Source organism: Electrophorus electricus, chromosome 24, assembly GCF_041902795.1.
Source record: "Electrophorus electricus isolate QZ-2024a chromosome 24, ASM4190279v1, whole genome shotgun sequence".
Taxonomy (NCBI): domain Eukaryota; kingdom Metazoa; phylum Chordata; class Actinopteri; order Gymnotiformes; family Gymnotidae; genus Electrophorus; species Electrophorus electricus.
Window position 1 is genome coordinate 9,428,105 of NC_137520.1, and position 26,303 is coordinate 9,454,407.

At 44.3% G+C, this 26,303-nt stretch overlaps 2 protein-coding genes and 1 long non-coding RNA gene across 6 annotated transcripts; 1 reads left to right on the forward strand and 2 right to left on the reverse strand.

Annotated features, from left to right (window-relative positions):
- Positions 1–2,111: 2,111 nt before the first annotated feature.
- On the reverse strand, positions 2,112–3,758 carry LOC145653395 (uncharacterized). Its single transcript, XR_014119680.1, has 2 exons — positions 3,615–3,758; positions 2,112–3,482 (listed from the first exon to the last, which is right to left on the reverse strand). It is a non-coding gene; the product is annotated as an uncharacterized LOC145653395 (long non-coding RNA).
- On the forward strand, positions 3,714–6,864 carry cox4i2 (cytochrome c oxidase subunit 4I2). Of its 2 annotated transcripts, none has more exons than XM_027026970.3 (5): positions 3,714–3,874; positions 5,203–5,296; positions 5,709–5,870; positions 6,048–6,179; positions 6,613–6,864. In XM_027026970.3, exons 2-5 carry the CDS (start codon positions 5,203–5,205, stop codon positions 6,744–6,746), a joined length of 522 nt encoding a protein of 173 aa, XP_026882771.1. In that variant the 5' UTR covers positions 3,714–3,874; the 3' UTR covers positions 6,747–6,864. The 2 variants fall into 2 exon arrangements, with proteins under 2 accessions (XP_026882771.1, XP_026882770.1); XM_027026969.3 differs by having other exon boundaries at positions 3,715–3,874; positions 5,706–5,870.
- Positions 6,865–7,260: 396 nt separating this feature from the next.
- On the reverse strand, positions 7,261–26,241 carry bcl2l1 (BCL2 like 1). Of its 3 annotated transcripts, none has more exons than XR_014119678.1 (4): positions 26,086–26,241; positions 22,812–23,578; positions 9,940–16,385; positions 9,687–9,815 (listed from the first exon to the last, which is right to left on the reverse strand). XR_014119678.1 is itself a non-coding variant. In XM_027026966.3 (3 exons), the coding sequence occupies exons 2-3, from the start codon at positions 23,367–23,369 to the stop codon at positions 9,672–9,674; spliced, it is 702 nt and encodes a 233-aa protein (XP_026882767.2). In that variant the 5' UTR covers positions 23,370–23,578; positions 26,086–26,241; the 3' UTR covers positions 7,261–9,671. The 3 variants fall into 3 exon arrangements, 1 of the variants encoding a protein (XP_026882767.2); XR_014119679.1 differs by lacking the exon at positions 26,086–26,241 and adding an exon at positions 25,095–26,039; XM_027026966.3 differs by lacking the exon at positions 9,940–16,385 and having other exon boundaries at positions 7,261–9,815.
- Between the last annotated feature and the right edge of the window lie 62 nt (positions 26,242–26,303).

Below are 26,303 nucleotides of genomic sequence, written 5' to 3' on the forward strand. Positions count from 1 at the left end.
GCAGCCTGGTAGGGTTTCCCCCACATGGGACTGAGTGTTGGTTTAAACCACAGTTTCTTAAAATACTGCAGCATGTTTTTACATCAACCAAATGCTAGGAATAAACCATTACTCTTTTTTCCATAGGGTGAGCTCAATGTTCCTTTTTAGTGTTTAAAAATTCCAGAAAAACAGAACACAAGAACTGTAGTAGAGGCCTTTTGGTAATGTCTATAGCATTTATGGATCCTGGCCAGACGTTTAGTATATCTTTTCTCTTTTGGAGGTTATTCAAGCTGCAAAACACATTAGATGTTGGAGATTTATTAAAATAGACTGCTGCCAAAATAGGTAGTGGTTTTGTTTGATCTATAATCTAAATATGCAATTTTTATAGGATGAAGTGATGTACTGTACATGCAATTAATCTCAAACAAACAAACCAACAAAGAAAAACTAAATGTAGCTTCAACTGCCATATTTATATATATTTTTTTATATTTCAGGTTATATTTCCAAAAACTTCATTTCATTGTAAACTATTTCATTTTTTACTATCTTGAAGAACAGGCCTTGCCGTGTTTATAAGGGCCTGCTGTTGGGAGATGCCAGTGTCAGTTAGAAGTCGTCTGAATACTCATTACATTAATAAGACGGCATTTGTGAGATGCATTTGTGCTTGTAGGGAAGTGGGTGGCCTATGGCGTGCAGCTTCTCCGCTGGAGAGGGGTGTCTGTTCAGCCTGTACGCATGGACAGACATGCCGCTCAGGGCCAGATTGACTCCCAGCTCTCGGTCAAGAGGCTAATTCTTCCTTCAGTCTTCATCTCAGGCCTTTCATTGTTGAGAAAAGAGACAGGACAATGCGAGAGCAGAGGAGGAAGAAGACAAATGGCGCGCCCGTTTCCTCTGGAGAGCAAAAAAATGGTAAATCTGTGATTATAATAGGGCTGGGCTGGGTGGGAAGAAGGGGGACCTTGGGGGGGGGGGTTACCGGCATATAACAATGAGGGTAACAACCGCAGGGAGGGGACTGGACGTTCTCTGCGTTGTCTGCGCTCGGGGGCGAGTTGGCGAGGACACGTGCCGGGTGTGCAGAAGGGGGAGTTGGGGGAGTCTGGAGGGCTCTGGGGGGGCTCTGGGTTTTTGTTCTGCCAGCTGTCAGTATCACAGTCAGCAGCCCATGTGGCAAAGATGCGTCCGAGATCTGATTGGTGCCCTCCAGCTCTACATCAGCACAGCAACACCCCATTCCGTCCTGAGAGCTCCCTATATGTATGCATTAGGTGAATGAAAGCAGTGTACATTACACCGGACAAGCTAGCAACAGGTAGTGGAATGAGTAATTTATTAATACATATACAATACAATAATAATACAATAGTGTTAATAAAATAATACAATAGTGTGTGTATAATATATTAGTCTGTAAATTGCAGATGCTGATAAGTTAGAAGTACGAGGAAAGTCCAGTAGTTCACACCAACATGACACACTCCCACCACAGCACACGCCAACCTTCAAATAACTCTTGTCAAATTAGTCACTAAAACTGTATAAGATCTAACACAGACCTGACAGGGGAGCCTAACTCCAGATATTCCACTTAACACCTTTATCTATACCTTCTTACTACTGAGGGCCAGTGGGAATATAAGAAAATGAACTCACTACTGCTCCCTTGTGGCAAAAATAATGAGGACAAAAAAAAAAAAATTGAATCTGTGAGCAATTCCTAAGAAAGGTTTTTGCCGCCACCTAATGGTTTTACAGGACAATTACAATGTACTGTGCAGCCCGTCAACGGTCTAAACTTCAACGGTGGCTTTTTTCATCACGCTACTTTCATGTTTCACAAACCAGGTTTTCAATAGCATTCTGGCAATACCAAGGCTTTCAGTATGGTGCCAATTGATGGAAAAGCAAGTAAAAACGAGAAAAAGACAAGTTTCTACTCAACCCCCCCTCCTCATTCCTACCCCCACCATCACTCGTCAATATTTAAATTGTCCCAGAGTGACCTGGGTTTTATGCAAGATGGGAATTTAAAGACGTCATCATCATGGCCTTTTAAGGCACTCGGTAAACTTTCACAAGAGCGATTCATTAGAAGCAGACACTGGAGACTGAAAGCTAGAAAATGAACTTTTCATTGACCTATTAAGGATGTTACCATAGGGATCGAAAACAAAGATCATGCTGTTAGATGATCATAATTTACGTTCTTTTACTTAAAAGGGAATGAAATGCACAGAACAAAGCCATCAATGTCAGAATGCAACAGCATACTAATAGTTTCATTCTTCTTGTGTCGTGCTAATATATTCTGTTTCATTAGTTTAAAAGAGAGTTCTCACCATGGCCCCTTAAGAGACACTGACTCTATTTTAATGATATCCCTAGATTCAGGCCTAAGATAACTTCCATGGAGACAACTAAGCATTGTTTTAAGTCACACTGGACAAGGGCATCTGCTAAATGCTGTACATGTAAATGTTATTTAAGATCCTGTCATGCATGGCCATGATGGTGTTTCGTGGCACTTGAGGTTGGTAGTAAGAAGGAGATAAAATAATATCTGGAAGTAGGCAAGAGTAAAAAAAACAAAACAAAACATGGCGACTAGCCTGGTGAACCCATGTGTGTGGGTTAGGGCACTGCAAGATGAGACCATGACAAAACGGAGCTCATTAACTGACCTTTGCATGATTCTCAGTCTAAAAGAGGGAACCCTAACATTCATGGCTTTGAGCAGAATGGTTCAATAATGCACATTTGAACCACTGAAAATGAAATGACAGAGAGAATTGCTGTAGTGAATGTACACGTTACATGGTGTTGCAAATGTACAGATTACTAATCTAAAACAGATTAACTGTATAGATGAGAACTAAAAGAAGAGGCAAGAGCTAACTGTAGTGTTAAGAAACTTGTAACTGTTTTATCATCGCCAGTATTTGTAAGAAGTGGAAGTAATATCACTATGACCTGTGGTGAGTTAGAAATGTTACTATGAGGTCTTGAGGTAACAATGCCCATCTCCCAGAATAAATATAGGCATGCCAAATCCATAGTTTACAACCGTAACGTGTCTAAGCACGTTTCCTCTGTACAACAGATCAAAAACGTTTACAGTTTTATCATGTAGCATATATACTCCAGCGGCGTGATATTCACAGCGTCCAAACACTGGCAGGTGTTAATGGCGCCAGTGCACGGGAATCCTGCAGCGGGCACTACCGCTGTACCAGCAGGGTAGTCGCTCTCTCAACCGGTTTGATGTAGTCTCTTGTCCGGGTTGCAGTCAGCTCCTCCTCCTGCTTTCCCATCTACTTAATCTATTTATACTTTCTTCCTCCCATGTCATGTCCCTCCGCGTTTCCCTTCGTCTGTTATCTGTCATCTGTCATGTTTGATCTGTTTTTGATCTGCGCTTGTGTCTTGGGATCAGGACCACTTCCTCAGTTCTCTGAAAATGTATCCGTATCTCAAAATGTGGGTCACTGTAGAATCAAAGAAATGAGAAATATTAAAAGGGTGCCAAAATGACCCCGTGTAATATTCAAAGGGCATGCAATTGGACTAAGAAGCAATAGGACGACGGTACAAGTGGATTCAATCTCTTCGATTAGTACCTTTAAATTTTGTCCACAATCCCAGTCTCGGTCCGCAGTTCTCCAGTTATATAATTTCTCAGATTATACATTTGCCAAGTGTCACACAGCCCGAATGAAATCCAAGACGCCCGCCCACTGCCGTGTTTGTCCCGCGCCAGTTCTGTTTACGATAAAGGCAATACTGGGACGCGCACGCAAAAGGAAAAGAAAGTGCATTTTGGGGGGTGCATTTCGTCCACGTAGGCCTACTTGTGGTTTTACAGTCTTTCAGCCAAACCGTGAGTAGCTACGTTCAGATTTCGCTCAAAGATGGATGAAGGTTCGGTAGACGGTGTTCCCGTAATGGAAAGTTCTAGTTATGAGAAAGGCTTTCATTTTTCTAGTTTATATGTGCATGGAAATAGCGTAGTTAAAACAAGAATTGCGTACGGTCGAGAATGGGTGTCAGTAACGAATTCCAGTATTCATGGTGTAACGGAAAAAAGTTGGCATTACAACTTCAGATAAACGCAAAGTCCGTTATAATAACAAAGAAGTGCATGGTGGCATTTTAGCATCACATTCTGCAGTTTTTGTGAAACCACCAAAGAAATGGCAAAGGGCAAAGACTATATTTGGACAACGGTTCATGCAGCGCGAGAATGTTTGCATGCGAATCCTCGCGCGTAGCTCGGTCCCCGCGACCTCTAGTCTCGAGCTACTGCCAAATCCCCCCATTTTAGGTGCCGACTGGACGCGAGGCCTCTCTGGTTCTCTCTATGAAAGCCTCGCCGTTGCGCTTCTTTCCTCTCTGTGCAATAGAATAGAAGCGATTCATTTCTACCAAAAATATACTTGAGAGAATATTTAATGTTGCGATCAAAGAAGCAGATGGCTAGCAACTGTTGTCTACTGCGACTGCAGTAAAGTAATAGGTGAGATTAGTCTATGCCTTGTTCCCACTGTCTGTGTATAACTGAAATGGGACGGATGTTACTATAACCTTTAGCGAAACATGATTAGGTGGCCAGATTGAGCAAAAATATTTGGATTTGTCCTCGGACAAAGGCTTATAAACATAAATATATACAACATCGGCCACCGACAGCAATGTCAGGTAAAACGCCCATCTATCTCAAAACAAGTAACGTCTAATGACATGCAGTCTGAAGCCACAGACGAGCAAGACATAGACGTTCCTCGCAACCGGAGATCCTCACCAAGCTCTTTGGTTTTAACCATGATCTGCAGTTGGCTAGTAACTGGTTAGAGATGTACAGCATCAGCTGTCTCCAGTCTATAGTCGATAAGAGTGCCCCAGAACGTGGTAGAAGTGACAAGAACCATTTGGAACGATGTGGAAGCTTGCATTTCCTCAAACATTTGCGAGTTTCGAGGGGTATGAACTTTGAGTTTAAACTTTGAATGGCATTTGAAAAATATTCGCATCTCTAGCACATGGTCTTACTCTCGTGTCACTAGTTTGTCATTTTCAGCTAGTCTAAACCTACTGGTCAAATAAAAATTCAACATGAATAAAATTTGGCATGGGTATGAATAATTTTGGGTTTAACTGTATATAATCTATAAAACATGTCCACGTGTGTACGTTCATTGTCTGGCTCAGATGCTGCGACTGACTGCGGGACGATTGCTGCTGTCTGGACGGACAGTAGCTGCTCTCAGTGCCAACAGTGCCAGGATGGCCAGCCATGGGGATGGTAATGCTAAAGATGCTGGCTGAAGATGTTATGCAGCTTGCTTTTTCCTAGATTGAGGTTGCCTTACTCTGCTCATGGAGATTTACCATCCTGCACAGTTTAGTTCCAACACACTCGGTTTTAATGTTGTGCTACCGAGGGTCTTCGATACCTCGATCAGGTGTGTTGCATAAGGGTTCGAACCAAACTCTGCAGACTGGTGCGTCTCCAGAACAGGAGATGAGTACGTCTGTCCTAGGCTCTGTAGTCAAGCGGCAGCAATAGCTGCCTCTTGCAAAGTAATTCCCATCAAAATGTAGCTCCTTGCCTGTACCACTAGGGGGTGCTCTCTGCTATGAGACACAATGAAAATTAAACTTGTGCAGCTTTCTTCTAGGTGTGTCATCGCTCCATACTTTTTCCATCACAGCAGTGTCTGAGCAGAACATGATGTCTCTGCCCATGTACTGTGACCGTCTGGATATCCCTCTGCCTGACAAACCGTACCAGGATGTCCTCAGCGCTGCCGACAAGAGTTTGAAACAGAAGGAGAAAGGACCCTGGAACAACCTTTCAAAGGAGGAGAAAATTGCCCGTTTGTAATTTATTCATATCTTCCAGACTGTCTCTCTTACTTGCAGTTATGACAGCAGCCCAAAGTATACATAAGACACTAGCTGCCTTAAAGTGTGGGACAGAAGGGTGGTTTCTGTGCTGTCTTTATTCCAGCATTTGATTGACAACTGCTTCTTTCTGGGCTCCACGTCTTTAGTGTACAGGATTATGTTTAAAGAGACATATGCAGAGATGAAGAGGCCATCAAGCGAGTGGAAGACAGTATTCGGTGGAATCTTCTTCTTTGTCGGTCTGACTGGCCTGGTGGTATTCTGGCAACGCATATATGGTGAGGAAAGCCTGCTGTGTGCATGTGCATGTGCATGCACACGTGCATAACAGTGTGCAGGAGGCTTATGATGGTGTTAGAAGTATACACATTACTTGAGGATCTGTGGTTTACTAGCTCACTCTTGAGAACTGACAGTATGTTCATTGCCTTCCATTGCCTTTGAAATGGTTTAAAGTCAATGTTAGCAATTCTGCTCTATGTTCAAGCATTTTTAACTAAAGAGGAAACTATTATATGGTCACACTTATGTAGCTGTTTGTGGAGGCGTTATCATTTCAGTCAGCTTTTTTAGATTCATCCTCAGAATTAAGTTTTGACTTCTGTTATTCAAATACTTACCTCAGTAAGTAGCACGTAATACTAAGTTTGGACCATCTGAGGCACATTCAAGCCTTGTGTTAATGAATACCCTACCCCCCTTCTTTCTCAGTGTACCCTCCTAGTCCTCGTACCTTTGAAGAAGAGTGGCAAGCTAAACAGGTGAAGAGGATGTTGGACATGCAGGTGAACCCAGTGGAGGGCTTTTCTGCTAAATGGGACTACGAGAAGGGCCAGTGGAAATAGAGGCAGGGTGTGCCGCCAACAGCCTAACCTGCACTTCTGTTGCCATGGTGTCTGTGCTCTGTAACCATGCGAATATTCCGTCCAGTGAGAAACTATTAAACCTCTGCCATAAAATGTATTTCTGTTGCTTTTTGATAAGAGGCAAAATGCATCCAAAGTTCTTAATGTTAAAGATCACAAGCAAGTGCATTCATGACTACCTAAAGTACCTGCTGAGAGTCATGTACAATATGAATCATTTGCTGCGATTTAACACTATGGTAAAGCCTCACTTATATTCTGCTATAGTACTGATGTTAATTTTAAACCATCACCAAAAGGGTTTTTTTTCCCCAGGTTCAATCGAAGACACTAAATTAGCTTTAACACATCAAGGGGAATTTTTCCAAACTGCCCATCACCAACTGCAAGACAAACAAAACCCCCAGTGGTTAAATCCTAAAAAATGACTTTGTTGGTATTTCAGTTGAACTCATGCATACCCATAAATTTAATGAACACAAGTCCAGATGAATCCAGTGGGTTGAAATCGATTTTTATTCACTTTAATGATCAGACATTAAAAAAAGTCCTAAGACATAAAACAATCCATTTAGATATGGTGTTTGTTAAATAAACCAAAAAGCCTTAAAAAAATAGTTTCTGCTTTTGTCTCCCTAGTTTTCGGTGAACCTGACTAAATACAAACACAATGAGTAACAAAACACCTCAGGAATAATGGAGTTTTAAGGCCATAGGAAAGAACACTATGCGTTTACACCAAATATCATAAATAATATTTTCAAATCAGAAGGCTTTAAATATTTTTCACTATGCTATTATGCTACCCTAAATGTCATTAAGTTAACTAGTTTACATAGTGTCGTGCCAAGGCTGGACATCTCACTCTGAAGCTTACAGTCAAAGCTATTCTCACACTCACGCAGCACCTCTCGCACGGTAAACACGGCATGCAAGCAGCAGTTTGACATGGAATGTATTCTCTAAAATCAGTGTCTACAGAGCAGCGAGAATATACAATTAGGGGCAGTTTAAGATTGCAATTTCCTTACACGTCCTCTGAAAATGTAAATTGCGACATAGAATTTGAAGAAAAATAAGCCTCATCAGTGACGATTGACAAAACACTTTACCATGAAAAGATAATTCAGTTAATGACTCAACGGAATACATCCTGCTCCCGTTTAGTTATAGCTATTAAATTATTATAGAACATGGGATTCTCGAATTCTCCCAGCACATGGAGTAAGGAAAGGGACGCCGGTACTGTCGTTACCTGTACTATTATCGACCTCTTTCTTGCAGTGAAATCAAACCATTCGCCAATCATCAGCCATAGCAGGAGAAAAGGCGTGTGTGACCGTGTCTTTTTTTAATTAGACGTGTTTTGAAACCTGCCTCGTCTCTGGGCTTTCGCGCTTTGACACGTGTTACCGTGCTGAACAGCGTGCGGGCCCGCTGAGTGACGCGCAGAAAGCGAATACAATTGAACGCACCCCGGAAGGCGAGACGGCAAAGTGACACGGACACACATCTTGTTGGGTTGCACACCGCTGAACGATAGGTATGAGGTTACACAGTAGGCCCAAAAATGTTTCCTTCTGTATGGCCTATAATTGATTAAATTATAAAATGTATAAAGGAATAAAACATGCATCCTAAGAATACAAATCTCAAGAACTCGGGACATTCGTAGCCTCAACATTGACTCGTAACCGACGTTTATAGCAAGCTGCACACAGTACGGGGTAGACCAGACAAGTTTTAAACAAGACCCAGATCGATCGAATGTTTTTAGATGATCAGAAACAGGACAGAAAATTGAAGCGGTTTAGCTAGGCGACTCGCTGGATCCGACTTGGTGCTGTAGTATTACACCTCTGATGAGGATGCAGGTTTAAAATACCACACCCATCCACCGTCCCACCCACGTTGAATTTTGACATTAACCATATTTAATGGCATGTAAGTTAATTACGACTAAAGCAAGTATAGTTTTACTACCTACGTTATATTTAACATCTAGATCCTGCTCTGATAGCATTCTGAGCTTTTGAAGACAAATACTACATAAGTCATCTCTAAGACCACACAAGACACCAGGGACTCTTGTGGCAATGTGGTTTAATCTAATTTCTGTCTTAAATGAGTTATTACATGTTGTGTGCATGATGCGGTGTAAGGTGGCAACAAACAGTGAAACGTATATGCACTAACTCTGTCCAATACTCCCAATGGTGCGGAGAAAGTTATAAAGGTAAGTGATGTTACCCTTCCAAAGAAATTAGTTTTAATAAAGCAACATTCAAATAATGTAACATTTAAATGAAAACTGTCCCTCTAACCCATTTCTAAAACCTTGTGAGCAGGCGCTTTACTCATGAGTTAAGTTTCATTTAGACTAGTTTTTAAAATAAATCAGTATCAATGCTACTTTCTATCCTCATTAAAAATTAGAGCTTAATTTGAATACTTAAAAAAACTGAACACAAAGAAAAGCAAAAGTAAATTATTTCACTGGGAGTGGGATGGGGGTGTTGTGGAAACAGAGTGAACCAAAAAGAGTGACTGGTCAACCTTTATCTTCAACAAATCTATTTTTTTGCTGCAGACTGAAAAGAGTTGAGGATCAGATATGTAGTAATACTGACCTCCCTTAATGGTCGAATAGTGACAGAATCCCTTCACACCAGTCTGTGACAGAAGGCAAAAAAAATGTTACACTTGTGCCTCAGCCACTTGCACTGTCCACAGTGCAGTGTAGGAAGGGGTGTAAACATGACAATTCTTGGCAAAGAAGACAAAAAAACAAACCAAAAACAAACAAAATCAAGAGTTTAAGGGGGTTTAAGTTCCTTCATTTTTCTGTTTGTGAGGTGGACGCTGTCAGAAGGGGGAGGCTGTGTCTTCAGTTGACCTCTTTCCTTACAGGCGCTTCTGAGCAAAGAGGGAGCCTACCACGACCCCTGTGAACAGGGTCATTCCAGCCAACAGCCATTTCTTGAAGCTTTCCTGCGACCTTCTGTTCTCTGCTGCTGCGTCCTTCCCGAAGATCTCCGCAAAGTGCTCCTGCAAAAGAAGAACAGTTTAAGCAGGATGGGCAATGGTGCACTAACATGCTCTGGAGAAAGAAGTGATGAGCTGATTCACAACTACTTAAGCTTAAGAAAAGTCTATTTATTTCAAAACAGACCGGTAACTGATGACCACAGCCTAAACCATACTGGAATGGATGGAAAATTCCAGCAACAGTCACAAATAAATAGCTTGTTCGTCTCATACAGGAGAGGAAAATTCCTACTGTGGTAAAGCACAAACCCACAAGCAGACACATAAGCACACACCTCCCAATCACATTCGTGGACACAGTTTGCCTTCAGACCATGAGAGCCAATCACAGAGCTCCATCATAGTCCTGCCCAGTGAAGGCCTCATAGCCCACCCCTTCCTCTAACAACAAAGCTTGTGTGCGCTATGAAGCCCGACCCGAATAACCACCAGGGGGCGCGCATTCCCTCACAGTGGGCCCTAGGCCTAACTAACCTCATTTCACAGCAGGATTCAAAAGCAACCCTGATTCTATCTGGAGAACTGAAAGGGGATTTCAGGCTTAATCCAGTAACCTGTTTCCTAAGGGAACAGCAAACAAAGTGGAGCATGTTTGCTGATAATTCGGCCTGGAGTACCTCAGCAGAGCGTGGCCGTAAACAGCACATAAGTGCATATGTGATTCAACCCTCTGTAATGACAGTGACTTTCTGTTTCAGGCCTTTGCAGTCTCACTGATTCCATCACAGCTACATGATTCTCACATTTTAAAGGCTTTGTGTTTTACAATGAGATCAGAAGCATATAGCAATCCCAGGAAAAATATTCAGAACATGAAATCCTGATTACGACAGACATATACACCCACACTTTGCTCCTGCTGACTGAAGTCATCCCCTAGCCATGCCCTTTGTCCCAGGCAGAAAACAAAGCAGAAGCTTCTGGTAGCTTAGATGATGATGCAGGAATGCGCTTCAGCTCCCTCTCCCCTGGATCTACAAGTGTCAGTGAGAAAACCTCTGAGGACTTGGTCATGCTGCCGGACAAAACCACGACGATATATGAAGACTTAAATATTCGACGCCAGACAAGAGCCCTTCCTTGACCATGCCACACGGCGCACATCAGTATCTCAAAAGCAGCTCGCATCTCGAGAGTGTTTGTCTTTCACCAAAAGATATAGCGTCAAAGCCAAAATAATCAGACCACCAAAGAGCAAAAAAAAAGAAAAAAAGAAAAGTTTTTAAGGGACAAGAGAGGGAAATAATGTGCAGGGAACCCCATAAAACCATGCAGCTGGGTTTTTACGGTGGTACAGGGTGTGATGTGGACATGTGGAAGAGGCCTGGAGAGTTGCCTGGACTCAGCCCTAGCCATGAGTAGAGAGGCAGAGAGAGCATTCTGCACAGCTCCCTGGTGCCCTGTGAACGCTGGCAACACTGGCCTACACGCAGCAGCACTGCGACTGAGTGAAAAAACATTTTGTTAAGCATGTCACAGGTGAAAATGTCTGCAGACAAAGTGCGGAGGGCAAGAAGCGGAGGAAGGGAGTGAGGTAACGGAGAGACGCCATTAGGCAGCGAGATAATGATGGAGGAGGGAAAGGTGAAGTGGTGTGAATATAGCTGCTAGGTAAGGAGAGAGCGCGAGAGAGAGAGAATTTCATGGGAAATGACCGTGAGAGGGAGTGGTATCTGAGGAGACAGGGGTGGCGTGGGCTGATAACGGAGTGACGGCGAGTTATACGGGTACGTCACTTTATCAGAGCAGAAGCGTGACCTCAGTTTCAGGCCTACTCTATAAACTCACACACACACAATTAGTTATAACCATAGTGACCTTACCCGTTTTGGCAACAGCCATGAGACACATGGCTCTGGGCTGCACACATAGGATAACAGCTGATGCTTGTTCATGTGCTATTCAAAACCAGCTAGGGTTAGAAATATGCAAGAAGTGTGTGTATATATATATATATATATATATAAAAAAATAAACACTTACACACATGTACATGCACACACTTGCAGATATAATGACAGAGCCAGGGTGGTGTTGCAAGCCGCCTAATGTCACAGCTGCCCCTCCACAATCACCAAACCAAATGTTCCCAGTCTGTCTGCCTCGCTCACTCGCTCTCACACACACATACACACACACCTGCATAAGGCACATCACAGGGCTCACAATAGCAATTGTTCTAGGGCTAGCCTCTGCATTCCTGTATGCCAAGCTGCACTGAGACAATGCGCTGCTCTGCACACTGTGGGAACTCCTCTGCCACTCCTCCTTTAGCCAATGCCACCTGTGAGCTCCGTGACAGGCAATCCTACCATAGCCATGAGGATGTCCTATCTGCTGGATCAACAGCTTCAGAAAGAACACAAATATTGACAAAACTATTCAATGAACTTCAGTGCACTCCCCCCACCAGTGCACATTACTTGTACGCATTCCTCCGAAACTAAGTCTACATGATATGTCAGAAACTAAGGTGAAGTGGTATGAAAAGAATGTGGGTGTTACGAGGAAGTCAAGCCAATGACACAACCAAGGCATGCTGAGGCTTGTCTCTATGCAACAGACAGAATGATACGATTCTCTTCTATTAACAAAATGTGGCTTTATTGTACATAAAATGTATAATTATTATTCAAATGTTGCAGTACGTTTCATATTACATAAGACAAAACACTCAGTGTGTGACAGGCATGGGAACAGTGAAGAGTCCAGTGAAAGGAGAGGATTAGCAGAGCTCAGCCTTTGATTGTGGGGGGGGGGGAATCAAAAGAGCGCTCTCTGGTGTACTTCAAACTGTACCAACAATTCAGGGAAACGTCACAAAGCACTCTCAGAAATTCCCACTGCGTGGCAGGCTGTGGCCAGGAACTGCACCCCAAGTCTCTGGTTTTGCACTTGGTCTGTGGGCGACTCAGGTCTGTCTGCTCACTAATCCTTTTAGAACTGTTCAAGCTATTTACGCCCTCCCCCCCTGAAACCCCTACACCCCCTCCCCACAGCCAGGTACTGTTCATGCCTCAACATGTCCCCATCAATCCTGCCCAACATCATCAATCTGTCTTTCTTTTAAACACACACACACTCTTTACAAGCTTGTCCTTGAAGGATGACTGACACACTCCAGACTCTGTCACACCTATGCTCTGCTTATTACAACAAGCCTAGCCCTGAACACCTACTGCATAGAGATATGTTATATGTGAGCCACACCAGTAGGTGAGAAGGCATGTCCCACTCCGCAGTCCTCACTTTCCAACATTTCCACATGGCCCATAGGGGGTTGGGGGTGGGGGAAATGTGTGTTCACCTGAGACATTGGTTACTAGGCAGCCTGTTCCACAGGCCACTTTCCACAGTCCAGGACTGGGGCTGTTCCTGGATCAGCTGAGATCATTGGGGTTTTTTTTTTTAACCACATAGGTGATGGTGTGTAACACAACTTGGAAAAACAGATCCCAAACAAGTACTGGAGAAAAGCATAGGATAGACCTGAGGAAGTGGGTGGATTGATATGGATAATAGAAGAGCAAAGATAAGTGAAGGAGAGATTATATAGTGTGTTGTATAGAGAGATGAAAAGGCATGTTAAATGAGAAGTCATTGCTACTGCATCAGTAGAGCTACAGAGGGATGTGTGTGTACTCTGCGACAGCATGCGTGTATGAGTCACCCTTATGTTCTGTGTGTTTTAAAAAGAGTCTTGTAAGCATGAGGTGGTAGGGAGAAGCTTGAGTGGCGCAACGGTCCACAGAGAAGTGCCGCACACAAGGTTCCAGCACACTGGTGTTCATCACAATCGCCAGCGGTGTGATCACAGCGTGAGTCAGACTGTCTGGGTTTGCTCCTGTGTTGCACCAGAGTGACCCCTGAACTCTTACAGGACAGCTTATTTCAACAGCTTCTTGGTCACAAAACACCCAACCCTGATTAGTCCGAGTACAGCTACTTCATACACACATTTGGACAGAATGGAGTCTGCTGTATGCTGGTCTGGCGTAAGCCGGATCACAAGCCAACGTGAGCTTGAAACAAAGGGCACTGGTGGGGATATATTTTCGCAGACAGACAGTCTTCGGTCTGTCACCTCTGGAAATTTCCTTTAGCATTTAGCCTAATTGTGAAAGCCTTCCACTGTAGTGATCACATACCCGAACAGCACGAATCTGGCAGTAAAACAAAGCCAGTCGAGTGCCTACTTCACGAGAAGCCCAGGCTGGAACACAGAGGAGGCCCACCGAGGTCTTGGATCCTCTGCGTTGTCTCATGTCCTCCTAATGCCAGTCTGTCTGCATTTAGACGCAGAATGTTTCACTGGATAAACAATAAGGAACAAGTGCAGCTCTGTTCGGGGCCCGGCCCCCTGAACCGGCCCCAGAACAGAACAATCAGGGCTGGCAGGAAGGGAAGGACTTCCTGAAAATCGCGTTGGAATGCTGCTTCCCAATGTTTCTGAGGAAATCAGCTGGTATGAACTAAAATTACTGCTGCAGTAACAAGAAAACATGACCTAGGGCTCTGTTCAGCACATCCGTTCCTGGACTTGTTCAGCTTTTCTTACTCAGTGTCATAACATCTGCTGAGTCATTGTAACAACCTCACAGTTGAGCACCCAGAAACGGAGCCATGATGGGGGGTGTGTGTGTGTGTGTGTGTGTGTAAGAGAATGATCAGTAAAAGCCCATCGGGCCAGGACTGTTACATGACAGGATATGAGACAAGACAGGAGTGTTCAAGAGTTACAAAACCACTGCAGAATAAAACACGACATGCTGTAGTTGCTTCTTTTGAGGGCAAAAGTGCAGCAGTTCAGGAGAGCTTGAGTTCTGTGCATGTTTTCAATCAAACGGCACAAGCAACAGTGTCTGGCACATTTACCTCAGCTTATGTAGTGCTGGTCATCGTCTTTGCCCCCATGGGTCAATGACATCAGAGTGACCCAGACCATTACTGATACCCACACTTCCAAGAAAACTTACAGAAGCGGAAGCTGCTGACGTGCTAGGCATACAGCAGCGTGGGACACTGTGTCCTGTCTCACAGGCATGTTCAACATTAGAGGGGCGTGCCTCTCCTTCCCACAGCAAAGGGTGTGCACGAGGGTGCCTCAGCGTGATGCGCCGCATCCTCAGGCATCTCCCCAACTAGCTGGAGCGCATTATAGCACTGCTGCACTTGGACAATATTAATAACCAAACCAGAGATGGGTCGAACAAAAGCCAGACCAGGGGCATTATATTACACTGATGCCGATTACTGGCTACTAAACTAGCCTGCAATACAGAAAACTGGAATTCCTAAACTGAGCTTCAATAACGTGTGCAACGAATCAAGGCTGCCCTCCTAATAATACTGTGCTGCTGTGACCAAAGGCAAATGTTATGCATCATCTCTCATTTATTTCTTAAACAATGATGCTATCAGAAGGCTCACCTCTGATCACCATGTTACACAGAAACCACCTAACACATCCCTTTTGCTATTTTAGGTCATATCACTTGAGGTTTGTCTAAAGGAGGGTCCCTTCGTGTTACTATGGTGACGTATACACGCATGTGTGTGTGTACAGTAAATAAATTAAGGAGGAGATTAATGAGGAAGGATAGTGGGTCTCAGACTCCAATCTGTTCCAGTCTCACCAGGGACATGTCACCATGCTCCCCACTCCATCAGGCAAATCCCAGGAAGGGCATTTGCTAGGTACACAAACACACAGTATCATATGCATGCATTTCAGTGCATTTACCTGAAACATAAACTGAAACATAAGCACAAGCAGGTACAAAGACAGCTCAAATATAACCCAGGCATGATTATATACTTCCAGGCATACACACACACACTCCTCCAGGGAGGTCTAGCAGGAAACAGGCATACTTTAAAGTCTTATGCATATCGAATGGTGTGCAAAGTCAGTCATTACAAGTATGCATGCGCTTGTGTACGTGTACATGTTCCATGGTCACAGCCACAGTACAGTTAGCGCCTCTCTCCATCACCAGCACCCTCTGACCCCTGTGTCTGCTCAGCCCCTCACAAACGACAGGAGACCAACCATCCGTCTGGGAGACGAAAATATAGAAAGAGAAATTCATAGGATGGGGCTGGCATGAAGAAGAAAGTAGAGAACTAAACTAGAGAAAGCAGAGAGACACACATTACAACATATTACAATTCTGCTTATCAACCCAGTCCACCAGTCATGCTGTAATGGCTACTGTAATTAATTTGTCACAGAATTACTGGTCAACACACGCTATATACATACATCTCCCTCTCTTTAATCCTATTGATGTAGGCTTAGAGTCTCCCCATAATCTGATATCAGCCATGAGCCATAAGGCAGGAGAATGAATGTTGCAGGAAATATTTATTTATTTATTTATTTTTTTGCTTGGGGGGTGGGGTGGGTCGAGGAGAACGGTATAAAGAACAAGGAAGAATCATTGGGACACAATACAGAAGAGATGGAGGGCAACAGAAACAGACGAGGACAGCAGGAGCAGAGGGAGCACTGCAGTATAGACAGGACAGCAGAACAGCACCCAGCAGGCCACAGGGGGAGGTGGTTGCCTGAAGACAGGGAGGGGTTCAAAGAGACGTAGGGAGGGAAAAGTGAAGAGTGGGAGGGGACAAAAATAAATAAATGTCAGAAACAAGTAGAGAAGTGCTCATGAGCAGACTTCCAGCCCAAGCTGGTTTAGGCGGGGCTGAAACTGTTTCCAGCTCATACCAGAAGCATTCCCACCCCCGGCACCCAGGAAGGCAGACAGACCCACTGGGCTCAGGCCTTCTCTGACTTAGCCATGGCTCTGGCATGCAGGACTGCAATCCTCACTTCCACACTGCACAGCCATTGTCCCAGCCCCACCCCTCACTGCAGCTGAGAGACCTTTGGTTTACCATTTCAAGGCTTATGTAGACACACACACACAGCAAATTTGATAGTCACGATATTGCACAACCAGAGACAGACTGGAGTCACGACATACCAAACACAGCAGCTACATTAAATAGCAAGCAACCCTTTAAATGGTTTTTGACTCTAAGCCTTAGGAGGCCTTTAGTGAGCCTGTAAAGCATCTGGCCTGTGCCCAGGACCAGTGTGAGGTCAGCAGTGTTGGGCAATGGACTGTTCTACCAGGGTTCACTGAAGAGGGGTTCAAATATGCTGCCTAATCTCAGCATAAGTGCATTAGGGGAGCTAGGCTCAATCTGCCACATGACTTACTTACACATACAAATGTAAAGCTGTTGCACTTGGGGAGGAGGACTGTGTGTGTGTGTGTGTGTGTGTGTGTGTGTGTGTGTGAGACTATTAATAGCAAAGTGAAGCAGTGGAGTGAAGGGGATAGACCAGCTCAGGTCAGCCCCATCATACGCACCCTAGCAGCACAAGGAGGATGGAGGAGCAACAGCAGCCACTCCCAGTATGAGGTGAGCACTGAGCACACAGATCACCATGGGACAGCCACCCTGTGACTCATTACGCTGTGTGAGCGAGGGGTGGGTGGGTGTGTGTGTGTCCACATGTACACTTGTGCAGGCACAGACCAGCTCGCTCTGGCTTTGCATGTTGCTGCCGACACACACATTCACTCTGTGTTATACAGAGCAAAACATTCATCAGCCCCATCAGCCACAAATCCATTTCTCTTCCTCTTGTTTACACCTCTGGAGGTTTGAATTCCCACCCCCCCACCCACTGTAATAGAGCAGCCCAACCTTCCTCGAAGGTGACCCCCACTGCTTCAGAGTAGCCTACCCAAGCCCCACCCCCCACGATCTCAGAGTGGTCTAACCAAGCCCCACCCCCTGGCATTTGCCATTATTTTTCCTCTCCCTTGTTGCCTCCCACCCTCCTTCCCTCTCACACGCAGGCGACAAGGCTGCACAAGACTGAATCACACCATCTGTTTACTGCCACTTTCACTCAGCCAGTCTGTCCATGACACACTCACACACAGACACAAACGTGTGAGCACGCACGCACGCACACACACACACACACACACACACACACACACAGACACCAAAATCTCACAAAGCAGCAAACAGACGCACTGCGCTCCTCAGCCCTGCGCTGCCTGGCCGCCCTGGTGAAGCGTCATGACCTTGAGAAAGGGGGAACGGAAGTGGCAGCAGGGCAGGTGGCTGCCCGTCTCACCTGCTGGGGGAAAAAAACAAAAAAACTCAGACAGATAAATAAAAAGGACTAGGTGGATGTTTAGAGTAAAGCACCACTGAGGGCACAGTGAGAGATTCCATATATACATGTATGTATGTGTGCGTGTGCGCACACCTATAGTGCTAGTCAGTCAGTGTGGAAGTGGGGGGGGGGGGATGGACTTGCACAATGAATATGACAGATTTGTTGAAAGTCCAAAGACTGGTCTCAACTGGTTTGAGACTGGTCACAACCCTTTGGTTTGAGAAACACCCTCCAGTTCCTTTTTGATCTTTACAGTGTTAAACAGTTGTTTTTGTCATGCTGGGAACAGTGGGAATCTCTGGTCACAATCAGTTGGAGAGCATTCCTAAGATCATGTCCCCAAGTCACAGAATTAAACTGGTATCAACTTATGTGGACATATTTGGTCTTCATTTTACAGCATATTTGCATAGAGGGGGCTCATCAAAAGTAAAGACAGACATATGGTCTTGGGATAGAGTGTATTTGATCCATCATGAACTGACATGCATAAATGTTGCATTGTTTATGTGTAACATTTACACAGTAATTTCCATGCTGCATTTGTGCTATTTACAATAGTATTTGTATAACCTCATTACAATATCCATCTGATTGTAACATATAATTAATTGGCTTGCATACCACTAAAACACTGTCAGCCTGAAAAGTGAAGCTCAGCTTTATAAACAGTACTATATAAAAGTATATACTTAATTACCAAAGTGAAACAATTTCAAGAAACCAGTTAGTTTTCTACATAGTCAATTCTATGCAAAGTCTCAATTCTCTGATGAGTACATTTACTAGGTTAAACACTTAAATTAGGATAGCTGAGTAGCAAACCCTTGATAAAGCAGAGTAGAAGATTGTGCTCTTCCTAATGACTCAATTATAATTTGCAGTCAAATAAATTATCCTTAAGCAATTATTTCTGTTCTAGGTGAAAAGTGAGAGGTGTAGAGGTAGATAAATCCAACAAAAAAATCCTCTTTACATGTGTGCGTTTGTCCTTTGTGTCTTTGTTTAAGGTGCTCACGTGCATAGTGAGAGCTGTTGTTTCCAATAATGCACACCTAGGCTATAAATCAAATACGAGAGGATAGACAGGAACAAAAGGTAACCCTCTAACCACCTTCTCTGTCTGCACATGTCTGTCTCTCTCCCTCTCCCTCACACACACACACAGACAGAACCATAAGTACAAAGGCATACAGGCACATGCACACAAACACACGTGGCATGCTGATGTACTGAATAATAGCCACAGTGTCAGCGGAAGGTGCGTCATGGACTGTTCACCACACACAGCAATCACGTCAAGCAGGTTGATGGCAGCGACAGATCAGATGGCGTGGTGGAGGCACATGAGAAATGGGACTCCAGCATGGTGACGTGCACACGCTGTTGCATGTCTCATCTGCAACATGTCCACCCACGTGGGACGGGGAGACAGACAGGAAGAGAGAGCGAGAGGGCACATGATGGAGCTAGAGAGAGGACACTCTAATGGAGACACAGGGAGAAAGTGAAAGTGATGGAGGATGGGGAATTACACTGGGTGAGGCAGGGAGTGTTGACAGTGCCAATGGATCACCATTCACAAAACGTAACAGACAAGAGCAAAGGTTAACGGATGTGCAAAGTGATGCATGCGTGTCTTCATGTGTGTTAACCTACACATTACACCACTGAGATTCGTAAGAAGCAGGCAGCATATAGCTTAACCAGGAACAATAAAACAACACACATCTCCAGCATGGCAGTAATTAAAAGGCTATAAAGCCAGCTCTTTGTTTAAACGTATGGTTGAATGAGTCCGCTACAGAGTGCTGGCGCTCTGTCTGAGTTTAATTAATCATGCAGGCTGTGTGTTTGGGAAGCCAGCACTCAGGCAGGGGCAAGCAGGGGGATGCTGGGGTGAAGATCCCTCTTTGGACACTGTGCTAATGAGCGCTTTGGAAGCACTGCCATGGGAGAACATCCCTGGCGCACACACACAGGCAATAAAGGAGAAATAAAGGACGCAAGGCAGGACTTACAGCAGTTAGTGTGGGATACGTGGGGTCTTTCCTTACACCCCCCCCCCATGCCTGCATCCTCCCCCTCCTCTATTTGCTATGCTAAAATACTCACGCACAGGCTGAACACGATTTATGTGATCTGAACAAAGACATTTACCCACAGCACAAAAATTACACTTATTATTTATCCAATATTCTCCGCCCCAAAGCACTTTAAAAAGGTAACGTCTTGGCCAAAAAGGTCCTGAAAATATGACCTTTATCCACAAACACACGCAAAGCACTGTCGGCATTTCACTTCTGTTTTGCTGCCTTTTCACTTTCCATCTGGCACTCTAGTTCAGTGGACTGTCTTCAGTCTTTTCACCTGCCTGCACTCATAGGAAAAATTGGAGCCAGTCACAGCAGCAGGGGGGAGAGAAAGAGAGACACACAGACAGACCGACCAAGCACAATGACTGCTACAGCAGTGCAGGGAGAGAGAAAATAGAGAAACAGATGAAGGAGAGCAACAGAGAAATACCTACATGCCCAGATCCACTCAGGTAGCGAGACACACCTGCACCCAACAGCTGTCAACGGCTTTCCCTTGGCTAAGTGGGTGCATGTAGAGAAAATGAGGCTGATCTTAAAAAAAATTCTTGTAACACTGGGAAGTGCAAGGTTTACAGTAAAGAAATGTAGAATTAGGGGGTGATATGAGTCAGAGACAGAATAGGCATGGTATGTGTAGGTGTTTCTCTGGAGCAGGGCCGTCCCCTCTCAATTGGTGGAGAGCTGCTGTGGTGGCAGCTTTTCCATTTCAGACAGCGCTTACCAGAACGATACATAGTCCAACCTTGAAAGCCAATCGCCAAGTGAAACTAGTCAAGTGTTTTAGCACATGGAAAAATGGTCAATGAAGTAACTGAGCATAGATCATCTTTATTACCTTATTTTCCCATACTTTGAGTGTTAGTACAAATCTACCACTGTTCTTCTTGGCTAGATGATGATTGCATTATATGATCAAATCTGCTGTTTGTGACAGTGTTAGAGTGGGTGATCAATACCACCCATTAGTCAAATTTAACCAGCAATTAGCTGGGGGCTGGTGTTGAGGAGCCATTATCAAATGTGTGAGTGATACTGAAGGTAGCTGAGAAAGTCTCTGAGGAGAGCTGGCCTACATTCAGTGTGTTCGTGCAACACATATGCAGTTTTTCTCCCTCAAGTTACACATACAACCCCACTTTCATCTTCCACCAAGGAAGTGATGTCAGAACCACAGTCTTGCTTCCTTTTCACATTTGCAGAAGCGAAAAGGAGAACGTTCATTCCAAAACCTTCAACATGATTTCATTCAGCCATTGTTGGCTCAATTCACCCATTGACTCATTGAGTCCTAGAACTACAGTGTCCACTTGACCAAGAATTTAGACAAACCTTTTTGGGTTGGCTATAGCTGGATTCCGTAACTTCCACCACAATAAATGCATCACAAGGTTAGCTTTGGAGTTTTTTGTTTGTTTGTTTTTTTTAAAAGATTGGAGACCATGTTTTGCAATGCCATGCGTCACAAGAGATTTAAAAGGCAGAGATACGGGTTCAGATTATAAGTGTTGACATTTGTTTCTGTGAATGTTTTGGACACTGTGCTTTGAGTGATTGAGTCAGGACATTTTGGAATAGTGGAGGACACCAGGGGAAAACAAGAAGTCTGTTCTGAAGTATTTCAGGTCATTTGAAGCCCCCCCCGCCCAAAAAAAAGCAAATAAATTCAGTTCCAGTTCAATCAGTACCAGCAAAACAAGCCAACCATTTAGAAAGAGACTAAAGGCGACAGCAGCCAATCAAATGCCCGACTCGTAATGACCTTTCAAATTAGACAATGACTTCCATATCATATCCCCCCCACCACAGACCACCCGAATCGTATGGCGGTCGTTGCCACAAAGAGAGAGTCGCATTTCATAGCACACCTCCGTTCCCCGCCGACCCCGGCTCGGTGGAGCACGGCACAAAGACCCACTGCATGACCTTACTGACAGCATGTCTTTTGATCTACTGGCCAGCTGACCAGAGAGAGAGAGGGGAAAAAAAAACAAAAAAACAACAACAACATGGAACGCAAAAGTGAGAACAATGGAACACCAACAATGAAAACAATGGACCATCGACGCTGCCAACCTCCTCCCATCACCCCCACCCCCGCCATATGTACTTATCTCCCATGACGCTCGCTGCTTGCTCTGTTCAGTTCGTATTCGATTCAGCTGAGAAGGCAGATGATCAATGCTTAACTGACCACGGCTTGTGCCGTTATCTGCCTGTCCTTTTCCCCTCTGCAGGGTTTAAAAGATCCACACCCAGGAGAAGAGAGGCACTAAAAACAGCTTTCGTCTCGACCCAGGGGAGCCAGTGAATCAGGCAATGCAAAACACGTGTACCCACAGCCACCAGAGATAACCAGGGTATGTGATCAATAACACAGACTTGGTCCTCTTTCGCTTTCTTTCCAAGTCTTAAACAGGCAATCAGAATGCTTAATCAGGCTGAACACACAGGGAAACCAAGTCAAATACATGAAAACAATGGCACCAGACAGCTTTGAAATAATCAAGGCTAAGCACAACCCACCACCCACCCCCAAATCTGCTGCTATAGCAATTAACATGAACGTGCTTAAAAAGGTAAACAATGCTTAAAATATACAAGATTTTAGTGGGGGGGATTGCATCTAAGTTGTCATGATGCTCCATCAGATGTGGCTGAGTGGAGACATTTGAGCAGTTCTTCACCTACCCATCCTCCTTGCTCCTGGATCCACGGCTGGATGTGGTTGTCTAAGTAGACGGTCATCCACTCGGCAATGCGCCCCACCAGTGGACTCATCTCCTTCTCCACACACTCCACGCAAAGGGCCCCACCGAAGGCAAACAGGCCCACGATTCGGCCCCAATTGACGCCACTGCGGAACACCTCGTCCATGACGCTCTCGAAACTCTGGTACGCCGTGGCTGGCGTGATGTGCAGCTGTGAGGACAGGTCGCTGAATGCGCGCGAGTAGCGCAGCTCAAACTCGTTGGCCGAGTCCCGCAGGGCCTCCTTCACAGCTTCCAGTCCCCCGCCTCCGTTCACCGCCCTTGGCCCAGGCGAGGCCGGCAACCGGGTGGGGCTTGCCGTAGAGCCATTGGCCACTGCCGTCGGCGTTGCCGCGGCCTCCGCACCATCCTCTCCCTCCGGACCCCCCTCAGTCTGGCCCATATCTTCTGTGAGCCCGATGTGGCTACAGGGATAGTTCCTCTGGGAGAGTTTGTACCTGATATAGTACATGACCAGTTCTCTGTTGTAGTACGACATAATTGAGTCCTGCTCTGTGGTTTGTCACTCTGGTTACCGCTCCTGCTTGCTCGTGCACACCCCCTCGTGTCCCCTTTCTCAGGCTCGGCTCCGTGCTAACTCTCTCATCACGGATCGGAAAGCAGGCTGATCTCTGATCTTCATTGATTTCTTCTACGTGGCATCCAGCACAAACAAACACAATCAAGGATGGGGCAACGGCTCACACACTGCGGTTTGTGAACAGCGAAAGAAAGAAATTATTAGTGATCACTCACACATACACAATTTCCACAAACAAAGAGGAGGGTGGGTTAAAATAAAACTTAGATAGAGGTTAAGGGCCCTTATAAACAAACAGCTTTTTTTTGCTAAACCCCTCTTATTTAACTGGGTGGCTTGCTCAAAGCAGCAGATGGTAGCCTCTTATCACCTGCCTTCAACAAAGAATAAGCAAAATATCTCTTTTCCCCTTCTGTAAGATCTAGAAGAGAGAACACGGACCTTAACACTGGGGAATTTTAGCAGTATAGGGTTTGAATAGGCAGCATGGCTAGAATTATTATTTTCAGGTTATCCAAACTGGATGTGTGAAAAAGGGAGCTGCAGAAAATGAAAATTAGAAAAAAGTGCTAAAATTTGCTCTACCCCATTAGTATTTTTTGGACAATTAAGGTTTTCACAGATTCATAGCTAAAATGTAAATTTGGGTAATAATAATACATTATATGTGCAAAGTATAATTAACAATAAGTATGTTCAGTAAAAAAAATGCTGCCACTTCAATGTAGTGCTCAATAGAAAAAAGTGAGGTCTTTCTGTTTTGTCCCAAAACTAGTAAATAAAAAGAGTGACAAATAGCACGTGGAAATCATGTTCTCAGGAAAGGGGGGAGGATGCAGGAGCTGATTCCATCTTGTGATCCACGATTCGGATACAAGCAGAATTATGGAAAACAATGGTTTGGACAAAGGAGTTGAAAGAAACTGCAGAGTTCTGCACAAAACCTGCGTTAACTCGCGGGCATCCAGGGAAGCAAACACGTGGTAGCTAATACCAACCAAGCACACACAGCATGGTGGGAGGCTGACCACACTTCTATTTTACCGTCTCATCGATTTGGTTTTTGGAGAGAAAAAAAGCACGCAAAAAGCTACTGGACGTTCTATGGGCTTTTCGAGCGTTAAATCGGAAAGTCGTTCTAAGGGACGAAAAAGAATAGTTCAGTTAGCTAGCTAGTTATTATCCAGGGAGATTTGATTAGCGTATTACTGATTAACCACCTGATATGAAGTCTGGGGGCATTTCACATTTTATGTAAATAAATAATTATTTGTCAGGTAGTTTCATGATCAGTATAACAGGGATAATACTTTGGTGTTAAAATCTGGTATTCATTATTTATTTACAAGCACATACTCGAAAGTTGGAAACTCAGTAAGAATGCGTGCCAAAACAACTAACGATCAGTTTCGTGACTCAATTGCAATATCTAAAATCTGAAAAATAACAAACATCTTAACACGCCGTTTAAAAATCTGTCCTATCCAGTGTATGCCACAATAATGCGATTTGAAAATTAGCCTTAGTCTAGTTAGAAATTAACTGAAACAGCATCAATAACAACATCTCTCTACTTTGGATATTGGACATACACTAGCTCACTTGATCGACAACGAACATGACAACCCGAAACAATGTACCTAGCTACAAATGTAAAAAGAAAAAAAGAAACACCATGCTTACCACTGAGAAACCCACCGAGTCTTTAGATAAACTCTGTACATACTCCTGGGATTATTTGTTGTAGAAAGAGCTCTGTTGCAATCTCCACTGATACAGCATGTGTGAGAAAATTGCCAGAAAGGTCGAGTTATTTCTCTTAGCCCTGCCTCCCCCCAGCGATAGGATATTAAGCGGTTTGGTTTTGTGCCCAGCCTACCAACCCATTACGTAACGAACGTACATTCTGTCGTAGCGTCAAGTCTACAAAAAAATGTATGGGAATAGTTAGCTAACTAGTTAGTAATTGCTAGCTAACAGACGTTAATCTCGATGGATTTGTATGTGCATTACAGTCATAGACGGGATATTTAACGTTAGTGAATGAAAGTGTAATTTATCGAGCTAACGGACCCAAGTGATGGAAGGATCTTTCCTTTGATTTACACAGTGAGAGGCAGTCTTGTAGATGTCTTAAAATGCATATCTTAGCTAGCTAGAAAACTAGCATCGGGCAATGCTGACAGTGACACCTAGCTAGCCAGCCACATAATTAATGCTGGGTGCCTGGTCATAATCTCAGGAACACATCTAGGCTATTCAGACAGAGAACTAGCGTCAGATATTTTATTGCAACTAGGTTAACGCGATTTAACCCATCTTAGCCAGCAAGCGGTACTTGTGTTAAATATTTTTTAACCGAGTTCGAAATCTAGATAGCTAGTTAAGCAAATACTACACTCTACTGCTTAAATGTAATGTATAATGAAATAAAAAATGTAACAAGTAAATAGAGACGAAATAAATAGTCCCTTGTAATTTGAACCATCACCGATAATCTTCTGAGCAACTCTAGCTAACGCTAGCTAGCTAACTACGTCAATCCTGTGCTAGTACAACTAGCTAGAAATCGGTGACATGGAAATGGGTTTGGTTTCTTAAAAGTGAGCGAGGTAGTTTCTTGAATAAAGAATAGATAATTGTAATCTACATCACCAGAGCACGCAATACTTACTCAGATAACTAAGAGGGTCAAGTCCCAGTCCCCTACATGACCGAAAGATCCAGTAGGTTTCCAGTCAGAGAACGACCGTGGGTCCGACATTCCTGGTTCACGCGACGCTAACGGACTGAGCGTCCTAGCTTGCTCGCTAGGCGCACGCGGATGTTCCGCCCCCTGTATTTGGAGGCTTCAGCAGCCCCTACTCTTAGTGTAGGATACTCTCATTTTTA

Bases quoted from the DNA above. Each gene is read 5' to 3' on its own strand.
- cox4i2 (XM_027026969.3), top strand. From the start codon at position 5,203: ATGCTGCGACTGACTGCGGGACGATTGCTGCTGTCTGGACGGACAGTA. The intron at 5,297-5,705 runs GTAATGCTAAAG...TTTCCATCACAG, and splicing joins GATGGCCAGCCATGGGGATG to CAGTGTCTGAGCAGAACATG. The intron at 5,871-6,047 runs GTTTGTAATTTA...CCACGTCTTTAG, and splicing joins AAAGGAGGAGAAAATTGCCC to TGTACAGGATTATGTTTAAA.
- bcl2l1 (XM_027026966.3), bottom strand. From the start codon at position 23,369: ATGTCGTACTACAACAGAGAACTGGTCATGTACTATATCAGGTACAAA. The intron at 9,816-22,811 runs GTAGGTGAAGAA...CTTCTTTTGCAG, and splicing joins TCCAGGAGCAAGGAGGATGG to GAGCACTTTGCGGAGATCTT.